The sequence below is a fragment of the Stegodyphus dumicola genome, chromosome 6, assembly GCF_044657685.1.
Source record: "Stegodyphus dumicola isolate Sdum_Otavi_A_Nest chromosome 6, ASM4465768v1".
NCBI lineage: Eukaryota > Metazoa > Arthropoda > Arachnida > Araneae > Eresidae > Stegodyphus > Stegodyphus dumicola.
Genome location: NC_140773.1, coordinates 24,196,748 through 24,212,092, shown reverse-complemented (window position 1 = coordinate 24,212,092; position 15,345 = coordinate 24,196,748). Strand labels below are relative to the sequence as shown.

The window sequence follows — 15,345 nt, the reverse complement described above, 5'->3', positions numbered from 1 at the left end:
TGCAAAACTATTTATGGCAACACAAACTTTATGGTTACTTGTTTCCAAAGCAGCTATATTATGTAGTCAGCTGTAAGAAGTTTAGAGTAATTGCTTTTAAAATAAATAAAATATCCCAATTCTTGCAACAGTTACATATTCAAAGATCATGAAGGGTTTAAGGTGTATGAGTCCCCTTAATGGCTGTGATAACAAAAATAAAGAATTCTACTATCACCTTCACTTCTATAATTCAAGTAATATTTTATTCTGTTGAGTTGGTCGAGTTGAGTTGTTATCACAAGTATAAATCCAGTTAAATTATTTCTTCTTAGAAAGAATTAATTTAATTATTTTAAAGCTTTAAAAGAAAGAATTAATTTAATTATTTTGTAAAATTTAGCATTTAATATTTCATTTAGCCATTCCTAATCAACTTTTGTTTCATTCATAACTTTGTTAGGATAACTTGAAATAAAAGACTAAATGAAATGTCCTATATAATTAAGCAAGAGTTCAGATTTACGATGAAATTAAAAAACTAACAATAAGACTATTTAAATTTCATTGACATATTTGAACATTCTATATTTTGATAATTATGGACTTCAAATATTAAGTTCCTTTATTTATTTTTTGTAAGCAATACTTATTTGGTATACTGATGTTTTGATATATTTCATTTGATTTACTTTATACAGTATTCTAATTAAATTTTCTGCTTAACTCTATTTGATTTGTATTTTTTCAAGTAAGAAGATTTTAATTTCTAGGTAAATTATATTTCAATGTTTTAGAAGAATAACCAAGCGTTATTTACAGAATATTTCTTTTGAATTTTGGAAAAGTAATTAGACCGGATAAGTTTATTACATATATATATAAATAAATTTTAAAAAGCAATATACTAATTCAGTTAAAATTTTAAAAAAGAATTTTTCACTCTAATTAATGGTTTTGTGTACTCTTTTCCTAACTTCCTACGATATTATCATTATGTAATAATGGTATTCCAAGCTAGATACGTTTTTCTACTCAATTTCAGAGCAAGAAATAAGGTTTATAATAGATTGAAATCTTGCGTGTTAAAACCGATAAACATTACAGTAAAATTGAAAATAAATGTCTGAATATTACTTACCTGGACGACTGATAAGAAGATTTGGAGGATGTTTATGAAAATACATTAGAATTTAAATTTTAAATAACATCTATGATATCTAAATATTTACGTCATTTTCATCTTACAAATGTGCTTTTTAATATTAATGGACGCTATATAATATAATATTCAATATTTGACTTATTCCAGTTTCAGAGAACAATTATGTGTTTCGAAAGAAACTGATATAAAGACCTTACTTATAACTTTTATCTTTATTTTTTATTACAACGTATTAATAGCCCACCAGCGGCCGAGCGGTAAAGTCGCTGAACACTGGTAGTTCGGTCCGAGGTTCGAATCCCGCGAACGGGCTGGCTGCATGGGAGTTTTCGTGGTTTTCCCCATATATAACGTGTATACAAGACAGTTTCCCTTAAAAAGTCCTCCACGAAGGCATCCCTCCTCTTAGGCAGATAGCCCTCGAGGCTTTGCCATAATCACACACACAACGTATTAATATTAGAATTTACATTTTATACAACATCTAAGTTGATAACTAAATATTTACGCTAGTTTTATCTTGCGAATGTGCTTTTGAATATTAATGGATGCTGTATAATATTCAGTATTTAACTTATTGCAGTTTCAGACAACAATTATGTGTTTCGAAAGAAACTGACATCAAGAATTACTCATCACTTTTATCTTTATTTTTTATTACTAGGTATTAATATTAGAATTTACATTTTATACAACACCTATGTTGATAACTAAATATTTACGCTAGTTTTATCTTGCAGATGTGCTTTTGAATATTAATGGATGCTGTATAATATTCAGTATTTGACTTATTGCAGTTTCAAAGAACAATTATGTGTTTCCAAAAAACACAGACATCAAGACTTATTCATCACTTGAATCTTTATTTTTTATTACAACGTATTAACATTAGAATTTACATTTTATAAAACATCTAAGTTGATAACTAAGTATTTACGCTAAGTCTGTCTTGCAAATGTGTTTCCAAAAAACACAGACATCAAGACTTAATCATCACTTGTATCTTTATTTTTTATTACAAGGTATTAACATTAGAATTTACATTTTATACAACACCTAAGTTGATAACTAAATATTTACGCTAGTTTTATCTTCCAAACGTGCTTTTGAATATTAATGGATGCTGTATAATATTCAGTATTTGACTTATTGCAGTTTCAAAGAACAATTATGTGTTTCCAAAAAACACAGACATCAAGACTTATTCATCACTTGTATCTTTATTTTTTATTACTAGGTATTAACATTAGAATTTACATTTTATACAACACCTAAGTTGATAACTAAATATTTACGCTAGTTTTATCTTGCAACTGTGCTTGTGAATATTAATGGATGCTGTATAATATTCAGTATTTGACTTATTGTGGTTTCAGAGAACAATTATGTGTTTCGAAAGAAACTAACATCAAAACTTCTTCATCACTTTTATCTTTTAAGGGGCCTTAAAATATTTAGCACAAATTTTCCTAAAAATACTATGGAACATAAGATCAGTAATATTTTAAGTAACATCATTTCATATTTTTTTCCAGTAAGCTACACTTTAAAATTGTTAACTCATAATTTTAAAATATGCTACCACAAAATAGTCATAGAGTCTTAACTCAGTTCAGTTATTCTTCTAATTGTTAACCTATAGAGAAGCGGAAAAGAGGCATACGAAAATATAAATTTGGAAGAATAATGTTATGTATATGCAAAAGTACATGTAAACAATATTTCGCTTACTGAACATGAAGAATCCGTATCAGACCCCCCCCCACACACACACAAAATTAAAGGTTTTCTACAGAATTAAACTCAGCGGGGTTTTCTCTTTTTAACTACTATAAGCTACTATTTACTTTTGAATTAACTTTCAGCAAAAAATAGAAGCAATTTTGATAGTTTTTTATATTTTAAATTTTTACTTTACTATAAATTACGATTTTGGTATATAAATGAAAAAGAAAGACATTCTTGCTTCTAAGAAAAAGAATACATTGGTTATATATTCAACTATTATTATTTTGAAAATGTCAATAACTGCTTATTAATTTTAATTTTAATACTCTAAAAAATTACAGTCCAGCTTAACTATCAAAATAATCAATGTTCATAGAATTATAATTTGCATTTTCATTTCATAAATTTTTGATGTAAAATAGTTTGAAAGTTTAATTGAAAAAAAAAAACTTAAAAAATGTTTCAGAGAAAATTTGATTTCCATTTTAGCTCTATTTTATTTAATTTTGCATTCACCCGTAAACAAAAGACACTCAAATCTTAACGCATTCATTTTAAATGTGGGAATATTTTCTTTAAAAATATGGTAATTTAAAACATTATTACAAGTCATTAAATTATTACAAATCTTTAAACCCACGTTTTTATCTTTTTTTTTAGACGATCATATATTTTTTCTGCCTTGCATTTTAAAAATGATATAAAATGTTAAATTATTATCTATAACATAACTGAATGAGTTCAATAATTTTGCATTGTAGTTAGTAATATTTTTTGTTCTACTTTCTTCACGTATTGCTGTGTTTACATGATATCACAGTCAATGAGAAAACTTTTTGTCAGGTAAAGAAAAATATAACTATCGCAACTTTTACACCATTTAATGGACTGGATTTTACTTTATTAGAAACAAAATCAGTTTTCACCTTGTACTGAATATATTTAGTGGAGAGAAGAAAAAAACTTTCAACAAGGTGAGAGTTTTCATTACTAAACAGTTCAGACAATCGGAGCTAAGAAGGTATATCCTGTTGGATTCTCCTGAAATCCTATCCGCGAGAATCCCCTGCGGCAGAAAGAGCTGTTCAATAACGGGCGATCGAAAGGCAAGTGGGAAGGAGAAGACGACGCGTGGTGCGAAAAGGGGAGGATTCTGGAATACAGGTGAATGGGCAAAGAATGTTCGAATTCTTACCTCTTTCGTTCTTGGGGACCCCTACGGCGGCACAGAGGACCACCCAGCTACAAAATAGGACACAGATAGGGCACACGGGGCTCATCTTATCTCCCGCTTGTTATCTCCTTCGGTCGGACGGCTGCTTGCGCCCTCTTCTGCTGCGGGACTGCTCTCGCGCTTCCCTAGTCGTGCGCATGGCCGCGAAGATCGTCTGCGGGAGCAGGAAGATGGCGGACGAGCTCTCGAGGACTCCTGAGGACCACGTGATCGCCTCTCTTTATATATCCGAGAGATCTTCCCGTCATGGCAATGCCCGTTTTCCTCTCCCCCCTCAGTGCACTCTCCTACCACCACCCCAACCCCGGATACTTTTGGGATTCTCGGATTGCCCATAAATCAGATCTCGCAGCCTCGTTTTAGACGCCTTTTCATTCGATTCTCTTCCGCTGGCTTTTAACTTCCCTCCTTTTTAGCTTTGCTTTGTTTCGACGTGTGTTTGCCTCCCCGGCGGGCTTTGTTGTGAGGAAGACGTCGAATGGAATAAACACCCCAACTTGATTGCATTACAATGCTGAGATTTCCTGTCCCTTGAAGAGTGATTTTTATCTCCCAGCTACCTCATCGAAATTTTTGAAAAAGGAGTTTTTCAAACCTTTTATACGAAAGAGTACTTCATTTGGAAACGACAATGGGCATTTTGTGGAAGACTTTTAAATCCTTAATGCCGGAGGAACTATAAATAATGCTATTACAGCTTTAAAAAGGGCTTCTTATCTAGATATTACAGGTAACTAACCATTCTGCCTTGTTTAAATAGTCTGAGGACATTTCAGCTAATGCTTAGAAAAACAGTTTATTACAGACTAAGTGAAAGCGCCTATCTTGACGGAAAATTCTACATTAAAAAATATTAGTTTTTAAATATTTGTTGACTCAATGCTTTACGGGCATTGCTTTGTGATTTTCTGGGGATTCCTGCTTATATGGCAACAAATCAGTACCGGAATTAAATAAGTTTATAAGGTATTTCTCCCGCCTTCTTGGCATGCCTTCCTGTTGTGGTGGGCTGCACGCTGGGCGCGTATTCCAGAGGTCCGTGGTTCGATTCCTGCCAAAGGCGTTGCTCATTTTGCATCTTGCCTGCTTCCAAAAAATACCTAATGTCTCTGCAAGTTTATGTGAATATTTTGGTTTCATCGATATTTAAAGTACTTGTTCATATTGCGCATATTATAGTTAGTAACACAATCAGGTATTTTTAGTTTCTAATGCACGTCTTTTTGTGTAGCGTTTTTAATTTCTTTTAAATATTTTTCAACATGCTCAAATCTCTGTTCAATTTGCAATGCAAGTGTCGTGAACTTATGTTCTTTTCAGTTTTACTTCCTTGTACGAAGGAAAGGTAATCGCAAATACATTTGGATATCATATTTCAATGTAAATATCCATTTTGGCTGTTCTCGAATGCAGTTTGAGTAGTTTCTTGTGTTGTGTGTAAGTACGGGTAGAATAAAGGAATCTTTTTTCCAAAACGGATTGTAAAATGGGCTGTAAAGTTCAACAGGGAATTTTTCGTGACATTTCTATGTACGTTCGTACGTATGTATATTGTGTAGCCAAAAAAAAAAAAAAAAAAAAAAAAAACGGTTAGTTCTATAACAAAGACATTTTGTACATGGAACTGCTTTAATATCTAGTTGTTTATTTCCCTTTTTTTATTGTAATCGACAGTACCGAATGTGTACATACATGCACACACACACATATAATATATACCGTTTTAGCTGGCTTTTATTTCACAATTGCAGTTTATTTTCAATTACAAAAATGCTTTAAATGACGAAAATACTCATGTTTCGGCGACTTCGAATTTTTTTTTAAAATTTGATTTTCTTCAAATAACATAATCTAACTGTTAATACTGTCTCAATTTCCTATTCTTATACTTTAGAAAGATTTATACTCGTTATGGATTAGGTTATTTAATTACGGCAAAGCCTCGAGGGCTATCTGCCTAAGGGGAGGGATGCCTTCTTGGAGGACTTTCTAAGGGAAACTGGTTCGTATACGCGTTACACATGGGAAAACCACGAAAACACCCATGCAGCCAGCCCGTTCGCGAGATTCGAACCTCGGACCGAACTACCAGTGTTCAGCGACTTAACCGTTCGGCCGCTGGTAGGCCCTGCTCATTATGGAAAAATAAAACTAAAAACGTTTGATTTGCGCGGGATATTCAATTTCAGATTTTGCAATTTCCAATGCCATTTTCAACTTGCCTTGAAGAGTCGATTAATTAAATTAGAATAACCCGAGAAAGCAAGTTTAAATGAAATGCAGCAAAAAATGGGTATAATTTAATAGGACGTATGAAGAAATCATGCAGTATTCCCATCAAATATTTTAAAGTGTCTTTCATGCTATAGTTCGACCGGATCATCCGCGACCATGAGCGCAAACACGCATGCGCCATTCGGACCGAATTATTCTCAAAATAGGGTGAAAGGATGGGAACTTTCTTTCTCTCCAGCATAACTCTTTCCCAAAAAGAGAATACCTTTCACGCCGCAGCAAGTAATACCGCTCCTTTCGGACGAGTCTATGTGTTTTGGCAGAATGCCAAACAGGGTTGCGCTTGAGACGGTCGAACTATAATATTAATCGTTTCCAACTTTCTATTTAGAATAGCAGGTCTGTAGCAATGTAATGTAATATACGAGTGTGCTGCAACCCTCCTAGTCTATAAACAGATCTGTATTACTTTACTTTAAATTAAAATGAATACTTTGAATTATTTAGATTAATATTCTCTATTATTCGTCATTGTCGGAACCATTGTCGTGACGGATAAGAACACATAATTGTGTCGGTGAATAAAAATTCTTTCCACAATCACTTGCAGATACAAGCGGTTAATAATAAAAATCTGTTACTCACATACTGCACGTTATAATCTAAGTAAAAATAAAAATCATAATTAAAAGCTTTCTTATTATAATTGCTCAGCTTGATTACTATTTACGTGCAAAAAATATATATATTATACTTAAAATAAATTTTAAACAATCTTTAGCCACAAGAAAATAAATATTAAATAGTACCTTTTATTTCCTTAGAATGCTTTAATTTCCAAGTAAGTGTTAAATAAAATTTTATGCAGCATTTTTTGAGTATTACAGTAGCCATAAGATTTAAATAAAAGATGCAATACGCAGTCCATAATATACGTGAAGGTTTACAAACTGTCCGATAAATTATTCTTTAAGAACATTGCAGCTCGTAATTACCTAACTTGTACTGCAAGTCTTGTTAGAAACTTTTTTCTATCTAGTTTAATTTGATACTAAAATATTGTGTTTTAAAACAATGTTTGAGCCTTATTCTGAAGAAAATGAAGAAAAAATCATAAATTATAACACAATATAGCAAAACAAAATGCAAGGCTTAAACGTCGTCGTTCAAAACGTTGGTGGGGAAAGAGAAATCCAGAAGAAAACATTTCATTTCTAAACCATCATGGTCTATATCATTTTAGAGTCATTGTGTTTCTCTGAAGCTGGAAACGTGAAAAATGAGTAGTCCCCTCTCCGGGACTCGAACCTGGACCTCTCGAATACGCGCCGAGTGTGCTACTGTTACGCAACGAAGGCATGCTGGAAGGAGGGAGAAAATATTTTATAACATCATCGCTGAAAATAAAACACCGTCCTAAAAATATCGTGGTAAAAAGAAAAATACACGTAGAATAAATATTGTATGTATTATACATGTATATTTAATTAATAATTTGTAGAGGAATGACCAAGAAAGTTTGGAGTGGTTTGGTTTATATTATTACGGCAAAGCCTCGAGGGCTATTTGCCAAAGAGGAGGGATGCATTCGAGAAGAACTTTTTAAGGAAAACTGGCTGGTATACGCGTTACACATGGGAAAACCACGAAAGGCTATCCCGTTCGCGGGATTCGAACCTCGCACCGAACTACCAGTGTTCAGCGACTTTACTGCTAGTGGGCCTGACCAAGATGGAATGAGGAATCATGCAGTTACTCATTTTCTTAATTTAATTTTTTCGATTATATTTTTCATGTAAACCTGCCAAAAAGAGATTAATTAAGTAATGAATGTAATAGTTAAAATTCAAAATTCTGTTAACTGCTATAGGTAGCATTAATTTTTCACTCATTATAAGTCTTTTAATGCTTCAATTTCCCTCTTGGTTTTAGCAAAAAGTTATTAATTAATTCATAAATAGGAAATGTATGCTCTCACAAATCATTATGGTGAATATACATTTACAACTTCAAAAGCCTGCAATATTATCACGTCCACAATATTATCCTCATGCGGTGATTTGTGAGATATTTTCTATGACGATGCTTTAAAATTGGGATGTTTTTTAACCTTTTTTTCCCTCCCCCCCGACGATGTTTCAAAACTGCTATGTTTTTCCCTTACCTTTCTACACTGACTACCAATAAGTATTTGGACACCTGTGATAGAAAAGAAAAACTAACTTTATTCAAAATCAATAGCTGGTAGAGCCTCCACGAGAGGTAATTTCAGCGCGGACCCTCCGGGGTATACTTTCCACAAGTCTTTGTATGACAGCTAGTGGTATTTTCTTCCACTCGGCTTGGAGAAGACATAGCAGTTCTTTCACCGATTTTGCACGGGTAGTGCGCCCCTGAATTCGGCGATGCAACTCGTTCCAGAGGTTCTCGATAGGGTTCAGGTCTGGACTCTGGGCAGGCCACTCCCTTCGATGAACTCCATTGGCACATTGTCATCCAAAATAGTGCATTAGGCATCGGAGTTGAGCTTTCCATAAATGAGGACCAAGGGTCCCAGCCCATACCAGGAGAAACACCCCCAGACCATAATTCCACCTCCGCCGAACTTGACTGTTGGTACAATGCATTCTGGCAGGAGACGTTCTCCAGGTAGACGCCAGACCCAGACCCTACCATCGGAAAGGTAAAGGGTGAACCTTGATTCGTCACTCAAAAGAACCCGTTTCCACTTATCTACGGTCCAATTTCGATGTGCTTTGCACCACATTAACCGAGCAAGGAGGTTGGACTTTGTGATCAAAGGCTTATGGACAGCAGCACGACGATGAAAACCAAGCAGATGTGCTTCCTTACGGATGGTATTCATTGAAACAATACTCCCGAACGCCTGTTGAAACTCCTCGCGGATGAGGGCTATCGGTTGGGTGCGGTTCTTCCGAATTTCTCTGAACAGCACTCGTTGGTCTTTATCCCCCAGTTTCGTTGGTCTGCCGACTCGGGGCACATTCCGACAATCACCGCTCACCTTCCACCTCTTAATCACATAAGCCACTGTCGATATTGGGTACTTCAGACAAAGAATCTCTAAGGAAAAGAATGAAAGCTTCCATAGACGCAATGTAAACCTGTTTCGCCTCTGCGCCGCTATATCGAGGAGACACGGCTATGCAGTGAAACAGCAGCGCAGGGTGGAATTTAAACAGCGCAGTCCGAGGAGATAGTAAATTTTTTTACTTTGAAATTCCTCAAAATGTTTTATTTTCATACATTTCAGATAAATTGTGTAGCTGATCTTTTATCTTCTAATCTTTAATCGTCTAGATGTTTCGCATAGAACATCCTAAAATTCAATTGCAAAATAAATGAAAAAAAGAAGAATAAATAAATAAATTTTATTATTTTTCTATTCCTTATTTTTTCCCCTTAACCCTTCTTTCTGTAAACTCACATAATTGTTATTCTTTTGATATAATATCAAGCATTAATTTATAACTAACATCAGAATTAATAGAAAACAAAATCAACTACTGTCGTGTTGTTAGATTTCTAACAAATCTGCAATTAATTACATAAATAACGCTACTTTTAAAAAATATGCAATTAATTACATAAATAACGCTATTTTTAAAAAATAGCGTTATTTATGTAATTAATTGCATCAAAATGTAAATCTTTTCATATTTTTATGAAAATGTAAATCTTTTCATATCAAGCATATTATTAAATATTAAAACAAAGAATAACACATTTGAGTTAAAAAAAATGATTTTTATTGACATTTCTCAAGTTTCAGAATATACATATGCAAAATAATTTTAAGCATCTTCACAAATACCAAGAAATTTTTTAGACAATTATTTGGAATGACCATTATGAAAACAATGAGCAAATTTTGCAGCCAAGAACCAAAAGCATTTCACTTAAATTAAGAAATACAAAATTACACTTAAAAGGCCTTTTGAAGAATTTCACATAAATTATTAAAATAAGTGATTTCATTACTTTTTCATAAAATATTCAATACTTCTTACATTTATTAATATAAGATTAAATACTGAACTTGAAAATCAAACCTTCCAGGTGTTATTAAAACCTGGGAAGAAATTTTATAAATAATCCACTCAATCAAATAAATATTGTTGCAGCTCATCCTGATGAAGATTAGTTCAAATTATGAAATTAGAAATTGATTTTTTTAAATAGCAATTATAAAAATGACTATTTTCCATCTTCACTATACATATAATAATTCTAAAAATGATGTAGCTTGCATTTTACATAATTTTAATTTTTCAAAAATCTATTTAATACCAAATTATTCGACCAATGAGTACATTTCATTCTGTAAGCTTAAAAAAGAAGAAAACACATACCATGCAACACATAATGAATTTTTATGAATCCATATTTAAAGTTTTACAAGCAAAGTTTGCATATAACTAACCAAAACAGAAAAAATAATTAAAAACAATTACAAGTACCCCTAAATAAATTGAAAACGCTGAATTCATTATAATTATCTGACCTCAAATTTAAAGAAAAAAAAATTATTATTCGGAATGACCATTATGAAAAAAGAGCAAAGTTTGCAACCAAGAGCCAAAAGCATTTCACTTAAATTAACAAACACAAGATTACATTTAAAAAGTCTTGAAGTTTTGCAAATAATCCATTGAATCAAATAAATATTGCAGCTCATCCTGATGAAGATTGTTTCAAATTATGAAATTAGAAATTAATTCTTTTAAATAGCAATTACAAGAAATGCCTATTTTCCACCTTCACTATACCTATAATAATTCTAAAAATGCTGTATGCTTGGATTTTACATAATTTTAATTTGCCAAAAATCTCTTTAATCCAGAATTATTCCACCAATGAGTACATTCAATTCTGTAAGCTTAAAAAAGAAAAAAAAACATATCATACGATACATAATAAATTTTTAGGAATCCATATTTAAAATTTTACAAGCAAAATTTGCATATAACGAACTGAAACAGTAAACAAAATTAAAGAACAATTAAAAGCACCTCTAAATAAATTGAAAACAGTGAAATACATTATCAATATCTTACCACAATTAAAAATATTAACATCAAAATCAATACATAATAATAAATATAACCCAAAAGTAATTAGTAAACATAATAAAAATATAAACAAGGAATTTTTCAGAAATTTAAAACAATCTGCGAGGTCTTTTACGAAACTTAAAATTTTAGTAACAGTCAATATTTCGACTAATAACCGTCAATTTTGTTGCACAGCATTCTTTGAGCATAACATGACAGGCAATCCAAACCATCAATTTTGTTGCACAGTACTCTTTGAGCATAACATACATAAATTACAAAAATTATCTTCTAAAATATTAGAAGAAACAAATTTAAAAAAAAATTGGGTTTTATTCAAAATCACTTCGAGATATGAGAAAATATTGGGCTTTATAATCAAATTCAATTCCGGGCTACAGCGCATTTTTTACAAATTCTTAAAGTGTATGAACACTTTTGGGAGCAACTGTATCACAAGCACAGTTATCTTGGATATTTACAGAAGAACACTGAACTATTTGTCTATGATGAGGAACACTTAATGGAAAAAAACAAGCTATTTATTTAAATTATTCCATATACATGAAATATTTGCTTCTCTATCGAAAATTGAGATATATATATATTAATAATCACAGCTTAGTTTCTTTTAAACTTAAAAATGATTTACCTAATAGGATCCTTAGGAAATCTGAAGAATTTCCTGTCTGGTGTTTTTCGAGACGTTGTCCCACAAACACAACAGCGATACCAAGATTTGGGTCGTTTGCTAAGTAAAAGATAGAGTGAGTTAGTCTGTTATTCACCGCACCACATCAAATATTGAGAGAAATCAAAATTATATTTTTATAATAATCAATATAAAATTTTCAAAAATAATCATAAAATACGAAAAATTGTATATAACTATCAATATACTAAATTAAAAATAATCTTCAGTGGCCACTAATATTAAATAAGTTTATAAATTTTCTCAGATAAACTATTTGGTAATCTATAGCATAAATTTAAAGCTGAAGCATAATACAATTTATTAATAAAATTAATTTATGCAATCATACATGCCATTAGCTGCCGCATTATTATAAATGGCAAATTGATTCCTGATCGCTCGTTTTGTCGTAATATTATTATTAGTTGACTTTAAAGCTTAAAACTCATTTAAAAAATTTGGAAAGAAATACCAATATGCCTGCACAAGCTATAAGTATTTGTTTGCCATATGATTAATTGTATAAATTGAGATTCATATGCTAAAATGCAAAGTTAATATATTAAGAAAGAAAATCTAGCTGTTGTGTTATACAATGAGACAAAATATTTTTGGAGCTTGGAAATAAAAATTAATGTACTATACAAAATCAATTTTTAAAATCTATGATAGGTTTTCGAATTAAAAAAGCAAGCTTACCTCACAGAAAGAGAATCGGGTGAATTCCGGTGATCGTCTTGCGAAACATCCATCTGATGATCTGCTTAAATAACTAGATAAAAGAACTGAAAAAAACTTTAATAAAGAACCTCTTCGAACAACGCGGTAAAAGATTGCTAATATGGCTGACGATCTTGCCCGCTATTTCGCACATGCGCAGAAAGGTACGGAGGGTGGATGGATTGCCCCTTTAAAATAAGCTTCAGGGACATACACAGAGTGTCTCTTCAGTCTGACGGAGCCACATTTGCTTCGGGAAACCTTTACTTCTTCTCCTTAGAGATTCTTAGAGATACTCCTTAGAGATACAACACAATTCAATCATTTTTAAAGCAAAAAATGGACAATTTACAAACATATAAGAGTAAAGAAACTGAGATCACTGAGTCGGGTAACAGAGTGGATATATATATATAAATATTTATATACGTTTGGTGCGGCCGATTGCAACCAAAATACGAGGTGCACATCGACATGTTATAGCAGTTCTCTATATACAAAATTTCAACCTCCTTTTTGAGTTATGTGAGATACGTACGTACGTATGTACGTTCGTACAGACGCCACGGAAAATTCTTTTCAGAATTCATTTTAAAGCAGTTTTATAATTTTTTTGGAGGAAAAGAGTGTTTTATTCTGTCATTACATACAGATATCACGGAAATACATCGTTAAATTGCATTTGAAAGAGGTCGAAATGGGATATTTTCGTTGAAATATGCTGCCTGAAACTTTTTTGCGATTACAATACTTCCTTTTTACTTCATACAAGGAAGTAAAAATCTGAAAGCTTTCAGATTTTATATTACGTGGGTGTTTTATTTTTAATGTTTTGTGTGTTAATTTTATTCATTAAATATCCTGTTCTTCGCACTTAAACCATAAAATTCAATTCAACATCAGTAACACAAAATAATTAAATAATTTAAAAGATCATATCTTCAGAATTTCCGATACACCTCGCATGCTGGAGATAAAAGTGTTTTTTTTTCCGTACAGTATTGCCATCGCTCGCTTTGAAATTACTGAGTATCTTAATCAAAAATTGGTTAACGTTTTACAAAATAGGAAATGGATAGTAAAACAAATTTCAACTTGGGCTTCCAAAGGCCCATATTGGAGTGGAGGGTTACGATATTCAAAATTAGATGTCTCTGAGCACAATTGTTGTTTCACAAAGCTTGAAACATACATACATACATGCAGATTCATCATTATTTAATTTCTTTAAATATAATGCAGGGCTCTAGGATTTGGTGGCAACACATTAAAAAGTAAAATACCGTTTCATAGTCGACGACGCAAAATGCCTAAAAGAAATTAATAGCTCTTCTGGACACATTGCTCTTTTGGGCTAAAAATAGAAACATTCTAATATTTTTTGCTCCTGAACCTATAACTGATCAGTTCAATCATATTTTTATTAAAAATGTTGCTATTTAAATTTTATTTTCGAGAGTTTCTCTAGCAATCAGACTATTTTCATAATTTTCCGCCCCCCGATTTTTTTTCTGTTTATGGGACAAGGTTACAGCCGAAAACATCGCGGCAAAAATATCGCGGACGAAAACGTCGCGGAGAAAACAATACAAGGCAAAAACGTCGTGCTACAAAACATAGTGGGAGAAAACATCGCAACGAGAAAACATCGCAGTTCTAAAACATCGTGGTACAAAACATCGTCGTCGAAAATAAAGCGGTTAAAAAACTTCGCAGTTTAAAAACATCGTCGTCGAAAATATCGTGGTAAAAAAATAAAGTATCTACAAATCATCGCATGACAATAACATCGCAGACATGCTTCTTTCAGGCTTTAATAACTGTAAATGGATATTCCCATATTGATTTGTGATCGCAAGATGGAAAGAAGGATAATTTTTACTTTCATACTTTTTATTAACTAATAAATTTTTGCTGAGAAAATAAGAATGAAACTTAAGCATAGAAAATTAATGCGACTTACAGCACTTAATAGAATTTTAAACCGACATAGTTAACTAACAAAGGCCATTAATAAATCATTTTTATAAAGTTTCCATTGGTAATTTTTCATGAAAAGTATAATCTATAATTTGCATTTAATTTTTTATGCTTAAGTTTCCTTCTTACTTTTTCAGCAAACATTTATTAGTTAATAAAATATGTGAAAATAAAAATTATCCTTCTTTACATACTGCGCTCACAAATCATTATGGGAATATCCATTTACAATAATTAAAACCTGAAAAAAGCATGTCTGCGAAGTTATCGTCACGCGATGATTTGTAGATACTTTATTTTTTACCACGATATTTTCGATGACGATGTTTTTAAACTGCGAAGTTTTTGAACCGCTTTATTTTAGACGACGATGTTTTATAGCACGTTGTTTTAGAACTGCGATGTTTTCTCTTTGCGATGTTTTCTTCCACGATGTTTTGTAGCACGACGTTTTCGCCTTGTGTTGTTTTCTCCGCGACGTTTTCGTCCGCGATGTTATCGGCGGACACCGTGGGACAATTCAGTGACTGATTAA

At 32.1% G+C, this 15,345-nt stretch overlaps 1 protein-coding gene and 1 long non-coding RNA gene across 7 annotated transcripts in view; both read right to left on the bottom strand.

The window, feature by feature from the left end:
* The window catches only part of LOC118188359 (disintegrin and metalloproteinase domain-containing protein 11-like), a 346,872-nt gene extending 342,542 nt beyond the window's left edge, over positions 1-4,330 (bottom strand). Inside the window, exon 1 of one of the 6 annotated variants that reach the window (XM_085818185.1) lies at positions 4,068-4,330. In XM_085818185.1, the coding sequence (XP_085674311.1) occupies positions 4,068-4,152 (85 nt within the window). In that variant the 5' untranslated portion in view covers positions 4,153-4,330. The remainder of the gene's footprint in view (positions 1-4,067) is intronic. The other 5 variants (XM_085818187.1, XM_085818184.1, XM_085818186.1 and 2 more) reach the window with 5 other exon arrangements.
* A 5,715-nt stretch (positions 4,331-10,045) lies between these two features.
* On the bottom strand, positions 10,046-12,949 carry LOC146996681 (uncharacterized). The gene is made up of 3 exons (XR_015041450.1): positions 12,810-12,949; positions 12,069-12,167; positions 10,046-11,241 (listed from the first exon to the last, which is right to left on the bottom strand). It is a non-coding gene; the product is annotated as an uncharacterized LOC146996681 (long non-coding RNA).
* Between the last annotated feature and the right edge of the window lie 2,396 nt (positions 12,950-15,345).